General features: G+C 35.6%; 1 protein-coding gene across 1 annotated transcript; it reads left to right on the top strand.

Moving 5' to 3' along the window:
- Window positions 1–3,465: 3,465 nt before the first annotated feature.
- On the top strand, window positions 3,466–22,697 carry LOC145641656 (ubiquitin-like-specific protease 1D). The gene is made up of 14 exons (XM_081692557.1): window positions 3,466–3,943; window positions 4,805–4,856; window positions 6,992–7,092; window positions 7,182–7,441; window positions 8,597–8,642; window positions 9,343–9,416; window positions 9,526–9,558; window positions 9,666–9,761; window positions 11,528–11,630; window positions 14,313–14,407; window positions 15,860–15,982; window positions 20,727–20,841; window positions 21,786–21,893; window positions 22,014–22,697. The coding sequence occupies exons 1-14, from the start codon at window positions 3,548–3,550 to the stop codon at window positions 22,188–22,190; spliced, it is 1,779 nt and encodes a 592-aa protein (XP_081548683.1). The 5' UTR covers window positions 3,466–3,547; the 3' UTR covers window positions 22,191–22,697.
- The last annotated feature ends 184 nt before the right edge of the window (window positions 22,698–22,881 follow it).

Raw genomic sequence — 22,881 nt, 5'->3', positions numbered from 1 at the left:
CTTTTCCACTCTCATAAAGGTTTTTGTAAAACAATTTTCTTTGATTTTTTTTTTCTTTTTTCTTTCTTAATGCGTGATATGAGAGCGACAAAAGTAATAAGAATGGTGAAATGATCCAGAGGATGCATAAGAAGAGAATCGGGACTCATATAGTAACTAATTTTTCCACTCTCATATAGTTCAAAATGAATGAAAAGTAAAAATTTCATGATATGTTTATTACTTTAATTTGATCTCCCCGTTAAAAAAAATAAAATTATCTTGTCCTATTGGAATCAATTCATTACGTTTTTGTGTTAGTTTTTACATGACACCTTTTTTCATATCACATGCAGACAAAATTATTATGTCCATAACTGCGAGAGTTCATAATTATCACAATTTAAACGTTTTATCCTAAAATTGCTCTCAAATAGCAGTTACTCTTAAATTGCTATAGTATTTTAGCAGATTTTCCCTTAACTCGTGTTGGGTTGAGCAATTCATTTACAAATTTATCACTTAATTCCTGATTTACTTTAGTGATAAACTTAAATTTTCTCGCTCGTAATAATTAAACTCACATAGTAAAACGCTTTTTCCGAATTTGACTTGTGCGAAAACCCGATCGACCTGGACATAAATCATTAAAGCCTGCCCTTCTTGCCCTTCCAAGCAAAGAAGAAAATTGAAGAGTAACGCCCCCAAAAAATATAGGGGCCGTTTGGTTAGGGTTAATCGTAAAAGGGAATGAGAATCAACTGCCCTCATTCCCTTTGTTGTTGTTTGTTAGCCCATTTCTCCCATTCCCTTTACCCTCTTCATTCCTGTAGGGAATAATTTCAAGCTTTAATCCTACTAGCTTGAACCCCATTGTGATCATACACTAACGTACGGTGGCGTCCAAAAGGGAAGAAGATAGAACAAAAGAGTCGCCAACAAGTTTTTAGGAACTTATAAACCGTTCATAGGATGAAGGTTACACCCCTTAACGATCCAAGAGATCGTCAACTCCATAAGGTCTAGAACCAAATAAGGGTTCGGGGATGAAGGTACAAATCCAACCTAAAAGAGACTGAATCTGCCCTAATAATAGGCCTCTACTTTATTCTGATCGTATTCATGTGCGCTTTTTAATTAACATGCAATCAATAGGATTAACCCTAAACCTGTTTATCTATGTTGGTTGAATATTAATGCACAAACAAATTATTATTGGCGATCACTTGAATCATAATCAAAATTAACCCTAACAAGATAATTAATTATCTTATTAAGCGTGATTACAAGTATTAATTCCCTTTAAACATGCATAAAAGGCGTGATCAAGCAATAAAGAATAAATAAGCATCAAGCAACATAATAAATAATCAACATCATGATAAATAATGAATAATAATCATCATGAATTATATATAACAATTATAATCATAATCATGTTCATGTTAATATTAAAGCATAATAATAATAGCAAGATGCTAGGCATGATACTAACAAGATTAATAACAAACCCTAGCATGTTACTAAGCAATAAAAATCAAATCTTTAACCCTAACATGATACTAACATGAATAAATATTAGGAAGAACATAGGAAGCATCGTAACAATCATATTTAATATTAAAATTACCTTAGGCATGATACTAGGAATATCATAATAACAATATAAACATGGTTTCTACATCATAAACAATTAAAACCATTAAAGCACTTACTTTGATGCCTCATACCTCTTTCTAATAACAAAATACACACGTTAGTAACTTCAAGTAAAATAATAAACAAACAATTAAATTAAATAATTGAAAGAGAGATTTGGGACCAAACCCTCAGAAATTAAACCTTTCACGTCTAGGGCGAAGACAACTTCGAATATGGCTAGGTGTTTCTAGATCTTGCGAATGCGGAATTTTGTATGCAAAAACAAAGTTTAGAGAAAGAGAGAGATGATGAATGAGAGAATTAGAAAACTGATTGTCGATGAATATTCGTGAGAATTGGTGATGAATGATCCCCGAAAACGGAGTTTTTAATACGATATTTATAGAGAAAATCAGCCAAAAAGATAAATTAAACAAAACAGAGTCTGACGCACAAAAAACAGAGCTGGCGCCAACCCTGGCTAGCTGGCGCCAGGCACCAACACTAGCGCAAGGCGCCAATGGCTAGCGCCAGGCGCCAGGCGCCAGGCCTGGTTCCAGGCGCCAAGGCCTGGGGTCAGGCGCCAAGCCTAATTTTAACGCGTTTTCGAAAATCCGATAAGTTTGCCGTACTGGAGGATAAAATCATATAATTTCCTCGAAAATGCTATTTGATTTTGATTAAAACTCTGAAAAGTCAACAAAAGTCAATTTATCAATGCTAATTGAATTAGGAATGAAAAGAACCTTCTAGAAGAATCTAGAAGACTAAAACCATTCCTAATTGCATTAGGAATGATAAATCATATTAGGCCCTCCCCTAGATCATTGGGCCGTACATAAAGCTCAAACCGGGCCCAGCTTGGTAAATTGGCCATAACTTCCTCAATATTCATCGGAATTGGGCTTATAATATATCGTTGGAAAGGTCTTTGCAAGCCCCATCCAACAACACTACTATTGGACCCATATCATAGACCAACCAAACTGGATTGGTTGTTTTCTTAAAATAAGTTTTCAAAAACAGAGAGAAGAGAAAAGAATTAAAACTATCCGCAACATTAGACTTTCCACACTTTCACTTCATTCGATTATGATTCGACGTGAAAGGTACTCATCACTGAGTTTGGTTTTGGGGAGACACAAATGGGTGTCTACAATTACCTAAATCCCTCTTAGTTCATTCCCCACCCCCTAGGTATTTCCATTCCCATTCCCCACCCACCTTCACACCACCACATCACCACCTTCGCAATTCACACCTACCAACACCACCAAAAAACCTGACCACCGCCGCCCCTCCCCCGACCACCGCCGACCCTCCCACGAGCCCTGCCACCTTCCCCTCCCCCGCAAAAACCGCCCCTAGCCTCGCAAAAACCTAGCCCCGATCTCCCTCGACCCCAAAAACCGTCGCCCAACCCTCCCACCACCCTAGAAACCCTAGCGCTAAGGGTGGTTTTTTCAGGGGTGGGGAGGTCGAGGCAGGCGTGGCTAGATGCAGCGAGGGGCGGGGAGTTGTGGAGGAGGTGCAGCGAGTGGTGGAGTGGCTGGGTGGTGGCTAGAAATGGTGGAAAGTGAAGTAATGTGGTGGTGGTGTGGTGGTTGGACTGGTGGCCTTCCATTCTTTTGTTATTCAAAACAAACAACAACCCAAAATTGGGGGATTTTCATTCCATTCCTTGTCTTTCCCTTTGTTCATTCCATTCCAATTCCCCCGTGCATATCAAACGACCCTTGGAAATTAGAATATCAAACAAACTACTAGGCTATTAGGCTCCACCACCACCAAGTGACCAGCCTCTGTAAAACCCTTATTTATTTTTATACTAGTACAAGTACAATATTCCCGCACTCTCCATTTCTCTCTCCTCCATTTCCTTTGACCTCCTTCACTCTCACTACCCTCACTTCCTCAAGCTCCATCAATGGAGGTCGGAGAGAATCCGTCATCGGCGGCTACTGACACTCCCGTCGCTCTAAACTCCGGCGAGAAGCAGCAGCGGTTGAAACTCAATTTCGCGGAACTCTTTGGCGATGATCATGATGAACCGACGCCGGAGATTAAGGTTGTTGCCACCGAAAAACGTCGGAAAAATCGGGAGAAGGAAATGAAATCGGCGAATGATGATCCTCCTCCGGCGAATTCTCATGGTGGAGATGATTTTTCATCAATGTCGGACATCGAATTGAAAGGTACAATTGAAAGGCAGACTAAAAATCTTGCTTTGGCCGGTAAATTGCGTGATAGAGGTGAAAAGCTTAAGGCTAAATTGAAGTGTTTGGAGGAAGAATTGCAGCGCCGTGAGCTTCGTCACAAAGAGGTTCATTTTCTTTTTATTTTGTGGAATTTAGGGTTTTATTTGTTGTTGTTTTTGTTGTTGTTGTTGTTGCCGCATTTTTTTAGTGTAGTTTACTTCTGTCTTGATGATGGTATGTTGTATGGAAAATCGAGAAAGGAAATGCTAGTATGATTATACTTGACTATCGTTTTTATTTCGAATTTTCAATTGCATGCATGTTGTGCAACCATAGGAGCAACTGGGTGAGTTGTGGACAGGATGGTTGTTATTTGGGGGTAAAGTTTATTTTGAAGGTCAGCAAATTCAAATTTATAGAATTATGAAAAAATAAATTGAATTGATGGGAGGGTTCATTTTCTGCTTCTGGAGCTTGTATTGTGTGAGCTTCAATGCAGGTTTTGTTTTATTAGTTGTCTGGGGCTCTAGTATTGTCTTGGTATGAAGAAGAATTGCATGACAAGCATTGACCGCGATTTTTCTTTCATTGTTATTGTTATTCTTGTTTGTAAGGGCTGAAGGAGCTGAGGAGGTAATGTTATCTTGAGGGTAGTTATGCTATGCATTGACGTCTAGCTGCCTTAAGGATCGTCATGCTGTATGCTTGTTTATTGAGTCTTAATTGTTATGAAGATAAATAGCTTTTTCCAATTTGCATGAGAAGATTTTGAGAAAGCCTGAATGCTGGTGGCAAAGAATGGTTCTTATTTTCATATATTTTTTTTGACGTAATGACCAACTCATTACGCATTACTTTATATATTTCTGGCTATGTTAAGCTGTGCTATTCTCAATTTATTTGTGCCACAATGAAATATTGAACGAAGCATAATCTTCATGGAAAAATTCAAAAGTGTTCGTGATTTTTTCTTTTATAAAAAACAGGTTGCTAATGGATTTGAGAAGCCAATGCATTCAGAGAGTTCAAGTAACAATGGTGATGTCATTTTTCTTGCATCTCTCGTGTTTCTGTATACTTGCAATGTCATCTGCACATTTTTTGCATTAACTCTTGAGATACTGGAACCTTTTTCTGTCATTATTGTAGACAAGACGTGACAATTTTATTGGTGATTTTCTCTTTTGGTTCAAACCGATCTGTCATACTTCTATACTCATGCTAGAGTGTAGATGATTTGACAGGTATACATGTAGTAAGATGAATTTGAATACTGTGGAAAAGCTGCAGAAATTTTGAGCTGATTCTCGAACACATTAGGAGACATTATTTCACAAATTTGTTGTCTGAGCTATAGTTTTGTTTTTTCCACATGTGCCTGAATGTATATCTCATTTCCTGTCATAGTCTTCATTGAAAGATCTACTGAAAAACAAAGAATTGATGGAGAGCCTTCACTTTTTGTTTGGTAGCCTTCATATTTTATATAGTTGAAGAATTGTGTTGAAAAGGAAATGAAGCAAATTAAAAAGCATCTTAATTCGAAATTACCATTCTAAGTTTCAAATGTGATATTAATGGAAAATTTCAATACTTTGATGTACATATATGCAGTTGCAAGATTTGTAACAGAGAATACCCGTGTAAACCTTGATAAACTTTTTGAATGTATATATGACATGGTGATAGCATATGTTACATAGTAAGGAACAAAATCCCACAACCATGTGGCCTAAAAAAGAACCTTTTTCCTTACCAATGCAACAATGCCCATGGAACCTGTTTTACATGACTGAAAACAATGTATACATTGTGTACAACAGAGGTTCAATCAAGTTAGTTCAATAATTCAATTAAAAAGGAGAGGAAGAGATAACACTTGAAAGCTAGAGTTGAGGGAAAGTATCAGATTGTTGAATAGAATGGGAACACTGGAATGGAAGTAAAATGCATTTTTTTTAATGCATAATATGTAACTTTGAACTTAATAGTACTGATGTCTTATTTTTCAAAATATTAGTTGCGGAAAAAGGAACTACAAAATTTCTGTTACTCCCTCCGTTTTTTTTTAAACCTAGAGTTGAGAATGTGCGGAGTTTTAATAAAATAAGATGCTAGTGGGGGTAGATCAGGTAATAAAAAATTGTAAGAAATGATAGCAGGGTTATAATGTTATTGAAAAGTAAAGTGGTGTAAGAGGGAGTGTGGACCATTGGAGGAGTGAGAAATGATAACGTAAGAGAGAGTGGGGACCATTAGTGGGTATAGATATAATATTAAATTGTAAGGGACTTCCAATAAAGGAAGTGTAGCTTTTAAAAAAAAATGGACGAAAATAGCAAGTATAGCTTTTTAAAAAAAACGGAGGGAGTATTTGACAAAACCATTAGTTTTTATTTTTACCAAGATGATATAGATGAAGGACATAGAGAAATCATGTGCTGAACGCTTAATTTTGAGAAATCTGATTCAAGTACTAGTGTGTTACTATAATAAATGAGCATAAAGGGAATATTTCTCTTATATAATGATTGCAGATCCAAGGAAAAAAAAACGGCAAGATTGGACATTCGGAACTTTGAATATTGAAGAACTTATATGCATGAGTTTTCATAGTCCAGTGTCTAATGTTCCATCATTGTTTACTAATGAAAGAGGGGACCGAGAGCATGTCAAGCGTTAGCTACATCAATTAAATATAAAAAATCTTTTACATAATAATGAGTTTGTTTTGGATTGGCAAAAGTACAAACTTCTAATTTTTTCTGTTCTCATGTGGAGATGTTGGAGCCGATGAATAGATGCAATTCTTATACATGTAATATCAATTGTTTTTGAAGAGAGCCACCATTGGAGGAATATTTACAGAGCGGAGTAACTTATGAAAGAGAGGGAGAAGAGCATAGAGTAGGGATAAAAGGCAAGTGTATATAGTGAGTGGAAAAGTGAATGATTTGTGGTAACTATTTCCTTTTCATCATTTTCTTAGATATATCCTTTTTGTGGTTTTAATTATTCATTGTTTTGGCAAATAAAAAGTATCAACAAAAGAGGGTTTTGGCTTTGTTGTAACCTAGGTTAGACTACTCAAAATACACCTGTTGTGGTTCCTATCTACCTTCCTTTTTAGGTATCTTTGGAAGAGGACTAATCAAGGAAATGCCAATTTATAGGTTTTTCAGATGGATCCATGCAAGAAGCACCATCATCTCAATGCTCTATCTTCGCCACTTGTTTTTTGAAGACATTGGATAATCCGAAAGTAGAACAGAATGTATTGCATCAATCTTATGACCACAGCTATCTACTCTATCTAGTTCATTGATGATTACTGCTCCCATTTTAAGTGTGAATATTTTGCAGACCAGTAATCAAGCAAGCAGCGCATTTGTTCGTGAAATTTCTTGTCTGAACCCTTGCGACAAGTCTAAAAGGAAAGCAACTGTAAAGTTACCACAAAGCAAAAGAGCAAAACCTGGGCTGTCTGCCAAAGAATTTTATGCTTGGAAACCTAAGGATCAGTCTCCTCGCAATGGTGTAAAGAACAGAAAGCAGGCCGGCAGGGTTTCTTCTTTTGGCTCGCTTCCTTTGCTAAATGAGAAGACAGCTGACACAAATAAAAAGTATGCACATCTATTTTGCCCCACTAGCAATTTTCTTCTTTTCCTAATTTTGAAAGACATAGGTATTACAGGTTCTTTGAATCCAAAAAGGGTGGAGCTTCACCCCAATCTTTTGGTACTGCAACTCCTGAAATTATCATAATAAGGCCAAAGTGCCAAAAACGAGATGGACGCCTGATCACACTATGTGCTTATCGTTTCTGGCTGATGCTGATGCTGATGCTGATGCTGCTGTTTTCTGCTCTTGTTTATCTGATTCAAATAGATTCTCTTGTTTTCAGTTGCTTTAAATATGTCCATCTTTTTTAGGTCGACTGTTACATTTTCTTGTTTATTAGCAATTTCTTCTAACAGTCATATCTATGATGGATATGCTTGATTTAGATTACGTACAAAGTACATTTTATTGTTCAATGTTTCTTTTGTTTTCTTTATGGAATTCTGTTGGTAACCTGGTAGTAATTTTGTCTACATAGAATAAGCTCAGATGGAAGTTTTCTTGATGCTTTTGTTTTCATTATGGAATTCTGTATATTCTGATGTCTTGTACACTCTTTTTTACGGATTGCCAGCTTTTTAAGAAAAAAAAATCTTAGAACAATTTTCTTCACTTTGAAGTTTTTATTTTTCTTAATTTTTTTAACTTATTTATTTATTTATTTTTTAATTTTTTAAAATTTGTTGCTTTTTCCTTACTATCTGTTTCACCTTGTATATCATTGCATTTGCTTGTCCTTATGCTTAATGCCTGACTGGCTTCAAAAGCATTCGACTTTGGAAGGAGCTTAGCTCATGCTATACTTCTAGCCTTCTAGGCTTGAATTTCTGATGGAAAGATATCTGGCACTGTGGAAAGCAAGTGTACATACCGTGTCAATATGCATTCGACTCTTTTGCTCTGCTTTACACTGCGAGATACCGGAAAATTTGGGATTAATTTGGATAAAAGCTGGAAGACAGGGTCATGCTTAATATCTTAAGAACAAGATGGATAATTGATATGTTGTTTTTAAATTATTGTGATATTCATTGTACATTTGTGGTTTTCTGTATCATATTTCAATGTCTCTTGAAGTGTTCTTTTTGGTTGTTCAGATAAAGGTTTTTGCATATTTGACCGTTGACTGATTATTATGTCTTTAAACCTTCTTACAGTGAGGATTCTCAAGCTTTGAATACAAATGGCTCAATTAAGGATAAGGTAAATTAGATCCGTCCCCCTCCAAATCCAACTAGATTCAGGTGGAGATGATATGTATTTGATTGCCTTATACTTCCTCCGTTCCGCAAATATTGCAACATGGGGATGAGACACGTATTTTAAGAAGAGGAGAGAGATAGAGAGGAATAAAGATAGGGACCCATATGATGAGGAGAGAGAATGAGAGAAAACATGTGTAAACAGGGAAATGTTGAAAAATTGCTAAACTACCTAAAATGGTAATGGTTGCAATATTTGTGGAACGGAGGAAGTATTTGACAGTACAAGCTGTTAACTTGTTGCTTTTAGTCATCCAAACATCAAGTACGAGTTTGATGTTTGGATACCCTTTACACACACAGGGTCAAATGAGAGATATTTTGAAGTGAGAAGGATTAATATGCATGATTTTAAAACTGAATGTGCATATTTATTTAACAAAAGGTGCACAATTAATAATTTTCCAGAAATCAGAAAAATAATCTCATCTCAAAAAAAAAAAAAATACACACATTTTGTTTAAAATATATGCCCATTGAATTAAAAAAATACATATGTATCTTTCTCAATTTAAGTATTACTGGCATGAGGATAGAGGGCAGCCGTGTATGGGTCTATTATTGGATAGGATCTTATATTGAGGCGGGAATAAGAAATAGTATTTGATTTATCTATTGCTCTACATTTGAATCAAGTGCAGGCTGTTGTTTTGGTGGATGAGGAGGCACCCGAGCTTATCGAGAAAAAACAAAAAGCTAATGATCTACCGTCAACGTATGATGATCTTAGGCTCTAAGCTCTTATTTTTCTGGATCTGTTTTTTCTCTTTCATATCAAGGTTACAATGCTAATACTGAAGTTATTCTATTGTGCATATTTACAGGCCTAATGATGGCAAGATCTACTATCCATCTAGGTGTCAATGCTCTCTAAATTATGTCATTCTCACTTTTATTTTCTTGATGCACGCATACTTGTGTGAACCTCTTGTTCACTTAATGTTTGTGCTTTTTTTATATGCAGGGAGGATCCCGAGTCTCTTGAAATCTTCCGCTCAGAATTAAAATGCCTAGAGCCTGAAGAGTGCTTGACCTCAACTATCATGAACTTCTATATAAGGTATATATACTCTCACATTTCTCTATAAAACATTTTTTTTTGGGGTAAAGTCAGGTGCGTTGGCATCTCATATTTACCATATTCGGGATGAGTTTTGTACAAAGGTCATCGCCAGAAAATATTGAAGGGTGGGTAACTCTTGGCTGGTTTGATTAAAATTGGGAGAGCCATTAATGGCCTATATTGTACAATTTTAATATTCTCTACCTTCAACCTCTTCAATATTTGATATACTAGGATTGGGAGCTATTGAGTTCCATGCGAGTAACACAAAAACCGGTGATGAGGCTAAGGTTTTATAATTTGGCTCCGTCACCACTCCACCAAGAGCTGGGACAGTTCGTAATTTTTTTACTTTGGACGTCATGATAACTAAGGCTCTGTGTTTGATTGAGATCTCACCGAGAAAGTGATGTTTGATGAGGCTTTGGCTTGATTAAGATTAGCACACCGTGTATTGATGATTTTAGGTTCTCAAATCAAGTCCTGCTAACAAATACGCCCTCTGTCTTTATTGAATTCTCATTTGGCTTTTTCACAAGGTTTAAGAAGGTGAATTGTTTAAGAATATTTGGTTGATCAAAGGTGAATATTTTAAAAAGGAAGATAGTGGGGTTTGGTTGATTAAAAGTGAATTAAGTGAAAGAAGACTTTTATTTAGGGACTAAGGGAGTATGTGTGTTTTATGTTTTACCTAAAGGCTTTTCTGTATATGAAAAATCATGCTTCCATGCTATATTAATCTTAATGAGGGATGCAAGTAACATTCCCAAAGACTTATTCACTTTTTTACCCTCATCTATCTCCTCAATAGTTTAATAGAAAATGTTGATTGCTTGTGAGATCTTTTCTCCTCTGAATGTGAAGCCCTATATTCTTTGCTTGTCTTATTTTCTATTGCTTGGAGATTTAAGAGGAAGTTCCTATTAATTCCTCTTTGATTTGGGCTTTAAATAGTTTTAGATAGGATTTACATTGTGAGTACAGAGATGATTGGATGTTCATGGTTTTCCTCTTGGAATTTGAGCCTGTTATGATGTGCTCCAATGTTGTGAAGCTGTATTAGGTGTGTATTTAAATTTGGCATTATGCTTTGCCTTACTAAGTTTCCGAGTCTTTTATCTGTGCAGTGCTCATGTAAAAAATGTTTAATTGGGTTTGTTTGTTGTGGTTTTATGAACATATCACTTGTGTAATGCTTTTGTGGGATTTTTTTTTTTTTTTTTTTTTTTTTTTTTTTTTTTTTTTTTTTTTGAGGAGATAAAGAGAGGTCAAATGTAATTTTAGGCCATTGGAGGAGGTGTAGTTGTTCACTGCAAATATTGTTGCCTTTTCTAATCTGATCGAGGTTTACTTGGAAAGATGGGATATGCAGGTCAGAGAACTCTAAAAGTATTATCTGAAATGCATAAGATAGAACTTTGTTGATGGTTGGTGGAGTGGGAAGAGAATATTTAAGTTTGTACAAATATATTAGGTGATAGCTGATACTTTAGAGTTTGATAACAGAGTTTTGTGGTTCAACTGGATGGAAGCTAGGTTGAGCTACAAGAATGAGCATTCCTCTTCTTATTCTCCAATCATGTGAGCTGTATTAGTTAGTATTTATTCTTGGAGAAATTGGATAAAACTACCTTGTGAACTGTAGCACCTTTTCCGCATAACTACCATACAAAAATAATAATTCTTAATGATCCAGGAACTAAAGTAATTTATTTTGCTTTTGATTAGCCATTTGTTGTCTAACTTGCTATTCAATCTACTAGATTTCTCCAGGAGCTGTACTGTTCAACTGATTCGTCACAGCACAATTTCTACTTTTTCAATACATACTTTTACAGTAAGCTTCAAGAAGCTGTATCTTATCAGGTACTCTCTATGTTCTATAGTCTCCTTGACCCTGGAGAAATTATGGGTTGAAATGTTCTTTTTGATCTGTATGTGGTTATGTTTGTTGACCTTTGCCTTTTGATGCTTGACGAATGTCTTGTGATGTATTATCATAGCACTTTTTTGATTGGTTTTAGCTTTGTAATATTTTTCTTTCCTGCTGGTGATATCCTGAGAAGCTGAAGGAAGTTGATGCTGTCAGTATGTCTGTTAAAAATCGCTCATCAAAAATCTTCCTGGTAGACATCCCAATAAATGAAACACTTTTGAATGATCAGACATTGGTCAAGGTCCTGATCATCATGTTTATTGAAATAAACTATTTTGTATGCTTGGCTAAGTTCATTCTATTTTTTTTTCTATCTTATGTAGTGAGGTAAGTTCATTTATTAATATAGTATTAGCTTCCCTAACACACTGATTTCAAACTTCATATTTTTGCGTAGCTTCTCTTGGATAGGATTTCATTCCATGTGTTGATGAAACACATGATTAATTCTAGCCCAGCGTTTAAGTATTGTGCTCTCCACCCATGTAAATCTCTTCAGTGTTTTGAACTTGTTTCTCATTTTGTTCCAAATTGCTGTGATGCACAAACTACGAAAACCCTAGACAATACCCATCTATGTGATTGGTAGTCTAACTGCGAGGAAAGTAACTTATATTATGGAAAGTTTTTCTATCTAGTATTTGAGTAGTAACCCAAGATCTAGATTCTGGAAGTTGAAGGTGAGATCTACTTAGGGGTCTGTAGAGTTGAGCATAAGCATAACTAATGATTGTAATAGCGGGTAGCTGTTCAAACTGCTTATTGGTGCCTTTCTAGCTATTTTGCACATAGTTTCTAGCTATCATGATATGCATTTCTAATTAATTTTGCTCAATTAGCTTTTGTTTTTTTTTTTTTTTTTTTTTTTTTTTTTTTTTTTTTTGTTGTTGTTGTTGTTGTTGTTGTTAAAATAGTAGTATAATGCAAATTGTAGTCAAGTAGCAGTAGTTGGTGCCTTGGTGGAGATAAATTGTTACCTCATGTAGCTTTTAAAGAAAACTTTCTCAACTTTTACTCTATTTTTTTTTGTTCTTCCCACTTTCCATTTTTTGTCCATTCCTTATGCTCTACCTATTTTACTTTATTCTATTTGAGGCATACACCCCCTTCACCATCTTACCCCCGTTTAATCACACATTTCCAGTTTTCCACACACTCTTATTTTATTCACCTTTTTTCTTACACCCACTCGGCACCCACCTTTTTACACTCTCTCTCACGTTATCTTTTACACTCGCCTTTTTTCAAAATTTTCTTAAATTACATATTTAATGAGTAGAACATACAAGAATAGAGGTATTAACTGCCATCTTATTGAACATTACTTAACAAATTTAGACTTTTCTCGAGATTGAACTAAGTCAAAAGATTAGCTGCTACTTGAATAGCTCTTTTAATTCGTTTCTGAAAGAGAGATTTTTTTTAAAAAATATCTTTTAATTTTTTGTTTTGGATGTTGAGTCAAATAAGATGCTGTGAGTTTTATCGTCGTGCTGGACCATTCCTTCACATTGGCTGTCAATTTGTAATCACTGATGATATAGAAGCTTTGTTCATGGTGTTGCTTGCTTTTTCTTATTGTGTCTCTGTTCCTCTTTGTTGTTATCTTCTTGTCCTAATTGTTATTGGTTTTTTGTCTTCTGTGGGTGGGAAGGAGAAGGCGTAGGCTGATATTTATTACAACAAAACTTGGGTTGTCAGTGATGTAGCTGTTTTGATTTTTTTTTATTTTTTTTTTTTAAATTTTATTTTAAATCTGAAAACTCAGCAATAGCAATTATGATTTTAAAATATGACTTGCTTGATTATCATTTTTTGTCGTATGCTGCCATCAGTTTATAAAATAGTGCCTAAGGTGCAGCAGGACCCCCATTGCTTAGCGTGCCTTGTCCTTTTACTATGTTGGTTGACACTCCAAATTTGAAATGTTACATCTGCACCTGGCACTCTGGTAGTGAATGGATGTCGGAGTGCTCACAGCTTTTTATTATACTTTACTTCCCCCACCCCCCTTTTTCTTCCAAGACAAAATCTGAACGTACATGGGAAGGAGAGGCCTGGATGGGTGGACGCTTGATGTGAATTATTGTTAAATGTGTTATTTTAAGCTACCACCCTTTTGATTTTTTCTATATATATTGCTACTGAGTGATGAAAGTGACTAACTTTGTAATTTGGGAGTGAAACTAAGTTTGTAGCTAAACTATAAAGTGCGAATTATTCATTACACAGTGTGCTTGCACCCAATTTTTAAAAAATAAAGTGAAAACGAAATTGCTTTTGATATGAGAACTGAACAAAAAAATTGTTAAGCTTAGCAAGTAAAGAACTATCACGGACCACTATCCCAAATTGTGTTCTGAAACCCATCCGTACAAATCAATAATAAGCCAACCGACGAATCGCATTCCACAGACCTTTGTAATGCTGTTCTAGCATAGAAAAGCAAGAGAAGAGAAGGGAAATAGTTAAACAATAAATATGACAGCATAATGCATGTTGTTAATTACTAGATGCTCAATATTGCCTTCTGCTTGTTTAGATTCTTGATTGAAATTCATTCACATTCTATATTAAATGTAAGCTTGTTTCTTTCATGTGAATTGCCGAAGAGAGACAAGGAAGCTTTTTTCTTGAAGTTTAGAAGGTGGTGGAAAGGTGTCAATATATTTCAGAAGGCATATATATTTCTTCCCATAAATGAAGAGTAAGTTGATATTTTCTGACATTTGAGTTGGAGTTATATGTTTGGTTCACAGTTTCAATGTTACTAGGTAAGGGCTAGTCCCAATTATTGTCTCGTTTCATTGGTGCTACATTTGGATTATGTTTACATGTATTACTTCTTGTTTATTTTGAGTACCTCTATGGCATTGCATTACTCTTCTTTGAGGTTCCAATTAGCAACACGCAATTCATTTTTAACACTCTTACTTAGTAACTTGGCTTCGTTGAATATTTGCTGACATTAATTGAAGATTTTTATTTGCACCAATGTCCTTTTTAGAAGGGAGAAACATTCATCAACAATCGTTATGTTCTCCCAAGATGGGTCATGCTGGATAATAAGCAAGGACCTTTTCTGTTTGGGAAGGGATTTATCTTTGGATGGACCTAAATTTCTTTTACTGTTCATTGAAAATTATGTCTTGATGCTAGTACCATGAAGTGCATCCTGGCCTTGGAATTAGCATATAACTCTTGGGATTTACATATAGCTCAAATATACTGAACATTTAGCTAAAGTATAATGAACATATAGTTTGTATAACTCAAATTTATATGAGCTTATAGTTCAATATTACAAACCTATACTGATATAAATAAAATATTTAAATATGTTAGATTCAATTATATAAAATTCAACCCCATGCAAATCTGAGAGCGAGCTGCACCTGACTTGCTGTACATCTTTGCTGAGATTAAGTATACTATTCAGACTCTTAATCACAGAAGAAAAATGCAACAACTTGTCAAGCAATAGTATTGATATGTGGGTGGAGAGGGTGGTATTAGATTGAGATGGAAATTGTGCTAGCTAGAGAGAAGTGAAAGAGAGTTTGGTGTGAAGGCTTAAATTGGGTTATTAAATGGTTGAATGGGTGGTGCGGTGAGGTGAAGGCTGGGTCTTGAAACTATTTCTTGAACTGCTTCTGGTTGTGAGAAACGTATTAGATTATAAAGATCTCGACTCTTCTTTCCGTGATTGTAAAGGCCAAACAAGTACACTACTAGACACTAGTATTGCATATCTTGTTTGGGAAGAATTCTCTCAACCCTTGAGGTTTTAAATCCTGTTTGTCATTATGTTTGATTCACGAGGCTGCAGAAATGTAGATAACTATAGGGGATTGTGAGGCTGTTTGAATACAAACATGTGTCCATGTGTTTTGGTGAGGTATATGATTTAGTAATACGACGATCTAATCAAAACTGCATGAATGTTATGCATGGTAATAAAGCCTACTGATTGGTTTTAGTTAATGTCACTTTTTTGGAGTTAATTGTTCCCTTCCAGTAATCTTGCAATATCTGCTCAAAATAATTTGTTTTTTTTTTGGTGCAAATGCTCAAAATAATTTGTTATATGGTATTCTCTATCTTTGTAACTGGGGAAAGGGCCCTATAAAATTAATGCATTGTTTCATCTTGTCCTCAGCAATCATTGGAGCTTGGCGATAATATGCATCCCTGACGAGGAGTGTGATTCAGGATTGATGATACTTCATTTAGATTCATTGGGAGTGCACTCTAGCAGTTCGATTTTTGATAACATAAAGTGGTGAGAGCACTCAACCTTAGCAGTGTAGCTTATAAATTGCCTTTTGTTCTTTACTTGTCTGTTTTCAAACATGTTAATCTCTTAGTAGTTGCATGCTGATGAGAGACTTCATGATACTGCCTTTTGTATCCTTCCCTTACTTATCTGGAAGCTGGGGAATGGTGGTTATTGGCATATGAATTTGTCAGCCATGTGCCATTTGTAGAAGTTTGGATCAGTAAACTCTGCTTGTTTTTGGTCCAAAAGATACCTTGGGTGATGATGGCATGCAACATGACATTATTATTTTAATGCTAGATCTTTGAATATAATTATAGATCATATTTAGATGAATGGTTTAATGATGATTAAATTACAATAGATGATGGATTTATAATGTATTGTAGTATGTTTTAACACTGTACATTACTCATTGTCTAGATTTATGTGTGTTTTTAAGCAAATATAGTCCCTTACTTTAAGATAATAGACATTACATTGTTATAGGTGGGTGTGATAAAAAAAAGCAAATATATGATATAGCTCATCTGATAAGCTCTTAGATTGCAAGTCACAGATATACTCGGTTTAAGCCTTGGCGGAACCCTTATTTTTTTTTATATATTTTTTTTTTATTATACTACCTCCGTCTCTTATTTAGTGCAACAAAAGGGGTTGCACAAGTCCCAAGAAAAAATTTCTTAAGCAATGATTAGAAAATAGAGGGCTTGTGATTAATTAGATGAAAGGGAAAGTGGGGAACGGATGTTTTTGTTAAAAAGAAACCAAATAGTGCTGCCTCTTAGCAGCAACACCAGTGACCAGCCCACCACCACATCAACACCTCCAAAACATCAACACCTCCAACACATTGTGCTGCCTCTCAGCATCAACACTAGCCACAGTAGCCTGCACAACCACCAAATCACACACCCATGCCACCCTAACCACAGAAACCACCATAACCACCCAAAATCCACCCCACCCACCCTGCAGCCACCACAATCCCACCCCACCCACTCTGCAGCCACAACAAACCCTTCACAAAGCTACCCCACACCCATCCAGTAATTACCATTGCACCTACTTGTCGTGGCATACCCTCCCCCGCAAGCACCCCCAAATGTATAAGCACCTTCTTAAACCAGCTAGATCTTTGTATAACTTCCCTTTCTCTTTCTTCCTCCCACTTTCTCTAACTACAATGTCAAAATCCTCATGAATTACCTCCCATCTTTCACTGCTTTGCGTTAGATATGAGTTGTCAAGCTCAAGGTCAAATTCGTCATTTTAATGATCAATTTCTAGGGTTTCAATTTCAAGGAAGGGCGGCGACTTTGACAAGAGAGGAGAAGGTGGCAGTGATTCTGATGAGGGGGAGGAGCAGCTGTTGGCGACTTTGACGAGGAGGGGCGGCGAATTGACCTGACAAGGGAGAGAAAGTGAAGGGAGGAAATGGAGTGGTGGTGGTGGTGTGGTGGCTGTGAGAGAAGAGGGAGAAAAGTAGTGGTGGTGGTGGCTGAAGGGGAGGAGAGAGAAAACATGGTAGTGTTCATGGTGGATGTGGTTGTGAGGGAGGAAAGAGAATGTGGATTAGGGTTTTAATAATGGATGAATTAAGTTAGGTTAATTAGTTAATAACATATGATTTAATGTGTTATATGAAGATAAGTAAGGTATATGGTAATTTCATTTTAAAAAGGTTTACTAAAATAGAAAGTTTTAGTTTGTTGCACATAATATGTAGCATTCATTACTGTTGCGTATAACATGAAACGGAGGTAGTATATGAGTAGTTCATTTGATTCATGTCGGCTTTGTATAGGGGGTGATATAGGGATGAATGACATGTGCCCTCGTGTGTTAGAGATAGTATAATTCTAAGCAATTCATGCAGATTTTTATACAAGTGTTCCAAAACTACTTGTAGAAGAGATCTATTGGAGAATAGTCAGAATACCATGATATAAAATTCTGATGTTTTTTTAAAAGAGTTAGCAGTATACAGGGATTCTGAATTAAACAAAGTAGTGCAAGGAGAATCACTAAGAATATTACAAGAAGTCTTCAAATTATAGTACTTCATCCCTAAAATACTTCCATATTGGGGCAGTCTAGCATTATTTAGTTAAAAAGGAGATTTTGTATGATTCACATCTACCCTTTCCAATTTTAGTTAGGAATGGAGTATAGGATTTTTATGAGGTGGCATTTTATCAAGGTAAACTGGGAAGAAAAGATTGTGAGATCCAAAATAATAAAAGGAGAAAGGTAGGAAGTCTCTTATTATAAATGAAAAATGTTAAAAGGGTTAAGTTAGCAAATAGTAAGCAGGCCGAGGAGGGATAAAAGTGGAGTTACGGTCACATTTGATATCTTGTCCTAGGAAATTACTTACTCCGTTTTTTTATTAGATGCATCACTTTTTATATATGGAAGTTTCAATTTAGATGCATCACTTTATCTTTTTATCAATAATTATCTCTATCTATCTACTTCAAAAATTTCGTAGGAGTCCACAATTTCAAAAGTGATGCATCTAATAATTAACGGAGGAAGTATATGGTTTAGTAGTATAGGGTTAATCATTCAATCAGTCTTAGTCTATAGAGCTTCACTAATATTTGGGCATATGGTACTTGGTTAGCTATGGATTAGTCTACCGTGGCTTTCCCTGGGTTGAACCCGTGTACTTGTTATACAATTTTGATCATATCACGATCCAACTTTACCCTAAAGACTTGTTTGTGGACTTTTTCCACTGCCATGGACTTTTTCACAATCAATCAATCAAAGCCTTAATCCCATAATTGGGGTCGGCTACATGAAGCAAAAGTGATTATTTCGTGTAGTCATCGACAAAAATCTTCCTCCTCCATCCCTTACGATCAAATGCCTCATTCTCATGTAAATCCATATGCTTCATATCCTTTATAACTTCCTCCAATCAAGTCATTTTCGGTCTTCTTCTCCCTTGTTTATCTCTTGTATGGCCCTACTCTTCCACCGACGATTTTCCCTTAGTTTGTCTTGTGTCACACCCACTTTCTTGTGAATAACCTCATTTTTATCCTATCTTTTATTGTGCTCCTGCACATCCACCTTTACATGCACATTTCCGTAACCTCCATCTTTTTAATGTGCTCCTTAGAGAACCAACACTGATGGGCACTCTCTATTTAAGTCACCCTGACTTATTCTTGTGGGCCATATCTTGATCAATGTCACTATTTGTTTGAATGATCTACACAAGATATTTAAAACTTCACTCATGGTCAAGTTTTTCCCGTCCGAACTCACCACATCATCGCTTGTCCCCCTGGGAGTACCAAAGCGGCATACCAAATATTCAATTAGCTTAAACCCTCTAGATTCCAACCTTTGCCTCCATTGCTCCAATTTGGCATTAACCCCATCTTTAGTTTCATCCACCAAAACAATATCATCCACAAACATCATACGCCATAAAGCCTCATGTTGAATTGGTTAGTTACTTCATCTAGAACCGTTGCAAAAAGAAAAGGGCTTAATGCAGACCCTTGATGCAATCCAATTGTAATAGGAATAGCTTTTGTCAACCCTCCACATGTCCTCACATTCGTGGGCACATCATGATACAAATCCTCAACCAGGTTCACATACCTTCGTGGGATATCTTTTTTCAATATTGCCCACCAAAATACCTCTCTTGGCTTTTTATCATATCTCTTCTCTAAATCAATAAAGACCATATGAAAATCCTTCTTCTTTACCCTATAAAACTCCATCATTTGTCTTTTGTTTAATGAATACTCTTTGTTCTTGGGTTATTGTTTAAGTTTACACCCTAGAGTGCTCTGGACATATATTAGAATTAATATTATCTACTCCCTTCATGTTTTAATAAGTGTTACAATTTTTTATTTATTTTTTTTTGGCAAAAAGCTATATTTAAATATAATATTTCTCTCTCATGGTCCCCACCCAAACCCACTAATACTTTTTTATAATTTCTTTCCTTTCATATTCATTACTTTTCAATAAATTATTAACCCCACTATTTTTTCTTTCAATTTTTTAATACTCCAACTACCCCACTTACCTCTTATTTTTATTTAAGTCAATTATATTGCCTAAAACTAGTGCCGGTTTAAGTGTAACACTTATTTAAACTCAAAGGGAGTAGCAACAATGTTATCGTTCTATCTTTGTCACTATTATTTTTATCTTTGGGGGAGAGGTATCAGATGGAAAGTGATCGATATTCCTAATAGTTTTCTGAATCAGTCCTTGGTTTGGGTGGAATAACAACAACAACAACAACAAAGCCTTAGTCCCAAAATGATTTTGGGTCGGCTAACATGAATTGTCATAAGGAACCGTACGATATATAAAGAACATAACAAGATATTCAGTTAAATGAGTTTGAAAAAAGGCAAGTAAAATGAAAAAGAAAGAGCATCCAAGAAAATAAAGGGGGATTTGGGTGGAATAATATACTGTATTTATTTATATAACTAGAGGCTTAATGTAGTGTGTTTTCAGAAGATACTTTAGGGCTGCACAATTTGATTTCTGGATGCCTTTTTTGTTTTGGAAGCTCAAACTGGGGCCAAATTTATATGGCCTGCAGTTTTCCTATTGATATTTTTTCGCAGAAACTGAATTCTGATTTAGAAAATCAGTTAGTGTGCATACTCACACTGTCACACCCTTGCAAACGTTAATTATTATGGGTAAGTTGCTGGCTTCAAACTGACCGACTTATGCTATATGTTTTCTTCAGTTTGTTGATTAACGAGTGGAATATTCTAAACAAAGATGTTGATGCTGTTAGTGCCCCCATACCTGAGAAGATTTGGCAACGTCTTCCTCGTAAAATTGAGAATAAATATATTGTGGTAATTATGTTTCTGGCTATGGTATTACTTTTATTTATTTATTTATTATTATTATTATTAGCAGGTGGGTGTTTTGTCTTTTCTTTTACAATACTCTTTTCTGTATTATAATGTAATTAGTTATGATTGAAAACAATTTTGTTCTCATTGGATTGCTTATCTCTATTATTGATATTCAATTCTTGGCCATTATTCTGCTTGAATTAAGAATTTGCATCCATAATATAATTTCACTTAACTAAGTTGTATTTTGACCTGTCAAGTCAATTAGATTGGGTTGAGGTTTGGTAATTTGGTTTCATTTCATTTGCATATGGGATCATTTTGGTTTAGGATAGGTAAATGCATGTTTGTGAATTAGTGACCCAAAATTTCAGTTTCATGTCAATCATATAGATCAATAATTCCTCTTTTCCCCTTACATCTGGTTATAGTGCGAAGATTGGTTTACATAAATTTATTAAGAATTATGCTCTGATTCTAGATATGATATGATAAGCTGAAATTTGAAATTTTCCGGTGATTTCTAACACTTTGGCCTTTTAGCAATTAGCTAAGCTGGCTCATTTTGCTGTATGACGAGCTAAAAGCGTGTACCATATGCAGTTGTATGGTAAAATTAGTGATTGGTCATATGCTCGTATTATTCAAAATGACAGCGTTTTAGGCAGAACAGTTTTTAAATTTTTTGATGCCAACAACCATTGAAAAAGCTGCTCGCCTGCTCTAGTTAGGTTTTTATTTATATTTTTATCTTTATATAATTATTTGCTTTTAATCAATTTTCAATGTATTTAACAGTATCAGGTCGATCCAAAATAGGCTGTATTGTATGACCCTCAAATTGTTGAATCATTTGGGTTGACCCTCCTAAGCTTAGTTGTCATTATTTATCTTTAACTTTCACATTTCTTGTCTCTATCTGCCTCCTTCGATCCCAACAGGTTCCTCGGCAGACTAATGATTATGATTGCGGCCTCTTTGTGTTATATTACATGGAACGATTCATACTTGAAGCACCTAAAAGGCTTACGAGGCAACTTTTAACTATGGTACAGTCTTTTACATCTAGATACACTATTGAACATTGATCATTCTGGGTTCAGTTTCACAGTTTTCTCTTTTCTAATTTGTTCATATGTGCTCATTTGCCTTTTCTATTCTATTCTCAGTTTGGGAAGCACTGGTTCAAACCTCAAGAAGCCTCTAGTTTGAGAGGGAAAATAAAAAAGATACTCCAGGAAGAATTCAAGGAGGAACCAAAACAGGATAGCTGGACCTGGGAACCTGTGTGTTTGCCTGTAAATGCTGAAACAACAAAATCCAAAGACCTTGCTGAAATTTCATGACAGCTAAAGCCTAAAATATTGTTGCTGTGTCCCTATATTTGGTATAGATTAACTACGGCGGGTTAGAGCTTGGAGATCTCTCTCCTTACAGTTTATAGCGGCAATGAGGCACTTTGCATAGGAGCTGCACATACATTTCCTAGTTAGTTTTGTATAGATAGAAGTAGATTTGGAATCTTGTCGTTATAATGTAAGAAGTTACTGGGCAGAATATCAAGCCTTTTTAGCCAACTTGCTATTCCTTTCTGAGTACCAGGAGGTAGCTTCTTAAAGGTTTACTCGTCCATTGTACAGAATGGGTTAGGATTTCTGTAACCAGCGATTGCGGCTTTTGAAAGCCTTCCCATCTTCATATTCGCCAGGTGCAACATTTAGGCGTTCACTTTTGTAAAGAAGACAAGCAGCAAGTGGTAATAAAATTTACTTCTTTGCTCTGCAGAATTGTGTCTTTTCTGTGTCCATCACAGGGCGGTATGCCATTATCCGGCTATCTGCTTTGCCGTTTTTGAGATTTTGGATTATGTTAAGGGACATTTGTCCTAACGTGTACTATATCCTTTGAAATGGCAAAATAATTTGCTTGTACTCCCCCCTCCCTCCAATTTGTTCCTCATTATGCCCCTGCTTTTCATAAATTTGGGGAAGAATGTATGTAAAACTGCTGAAATCACCTTGTCATTTCTCGGTAAAT

The sequence above is a fragment of the Chenopodium album genome, chromosome 1 (assembly GCF_948465745.1).
Source record: "Chenopodium album chromosome 1, dcCheAlbu1.1, whole genome shotgun sequence".
NCBI classification, from domain to species: Eukaryota; Viridiplantae; Streptophyta; class Magnoliopsida; order Caryophyllales; family Amaranthaceae; genus Chenopodium; species Chenopodium album.
The sequence above is the reverse complement of the archived record's forward strand: the minus strand, read 5'-3'. Positions and strand labels throughout refer to the sequence as shown.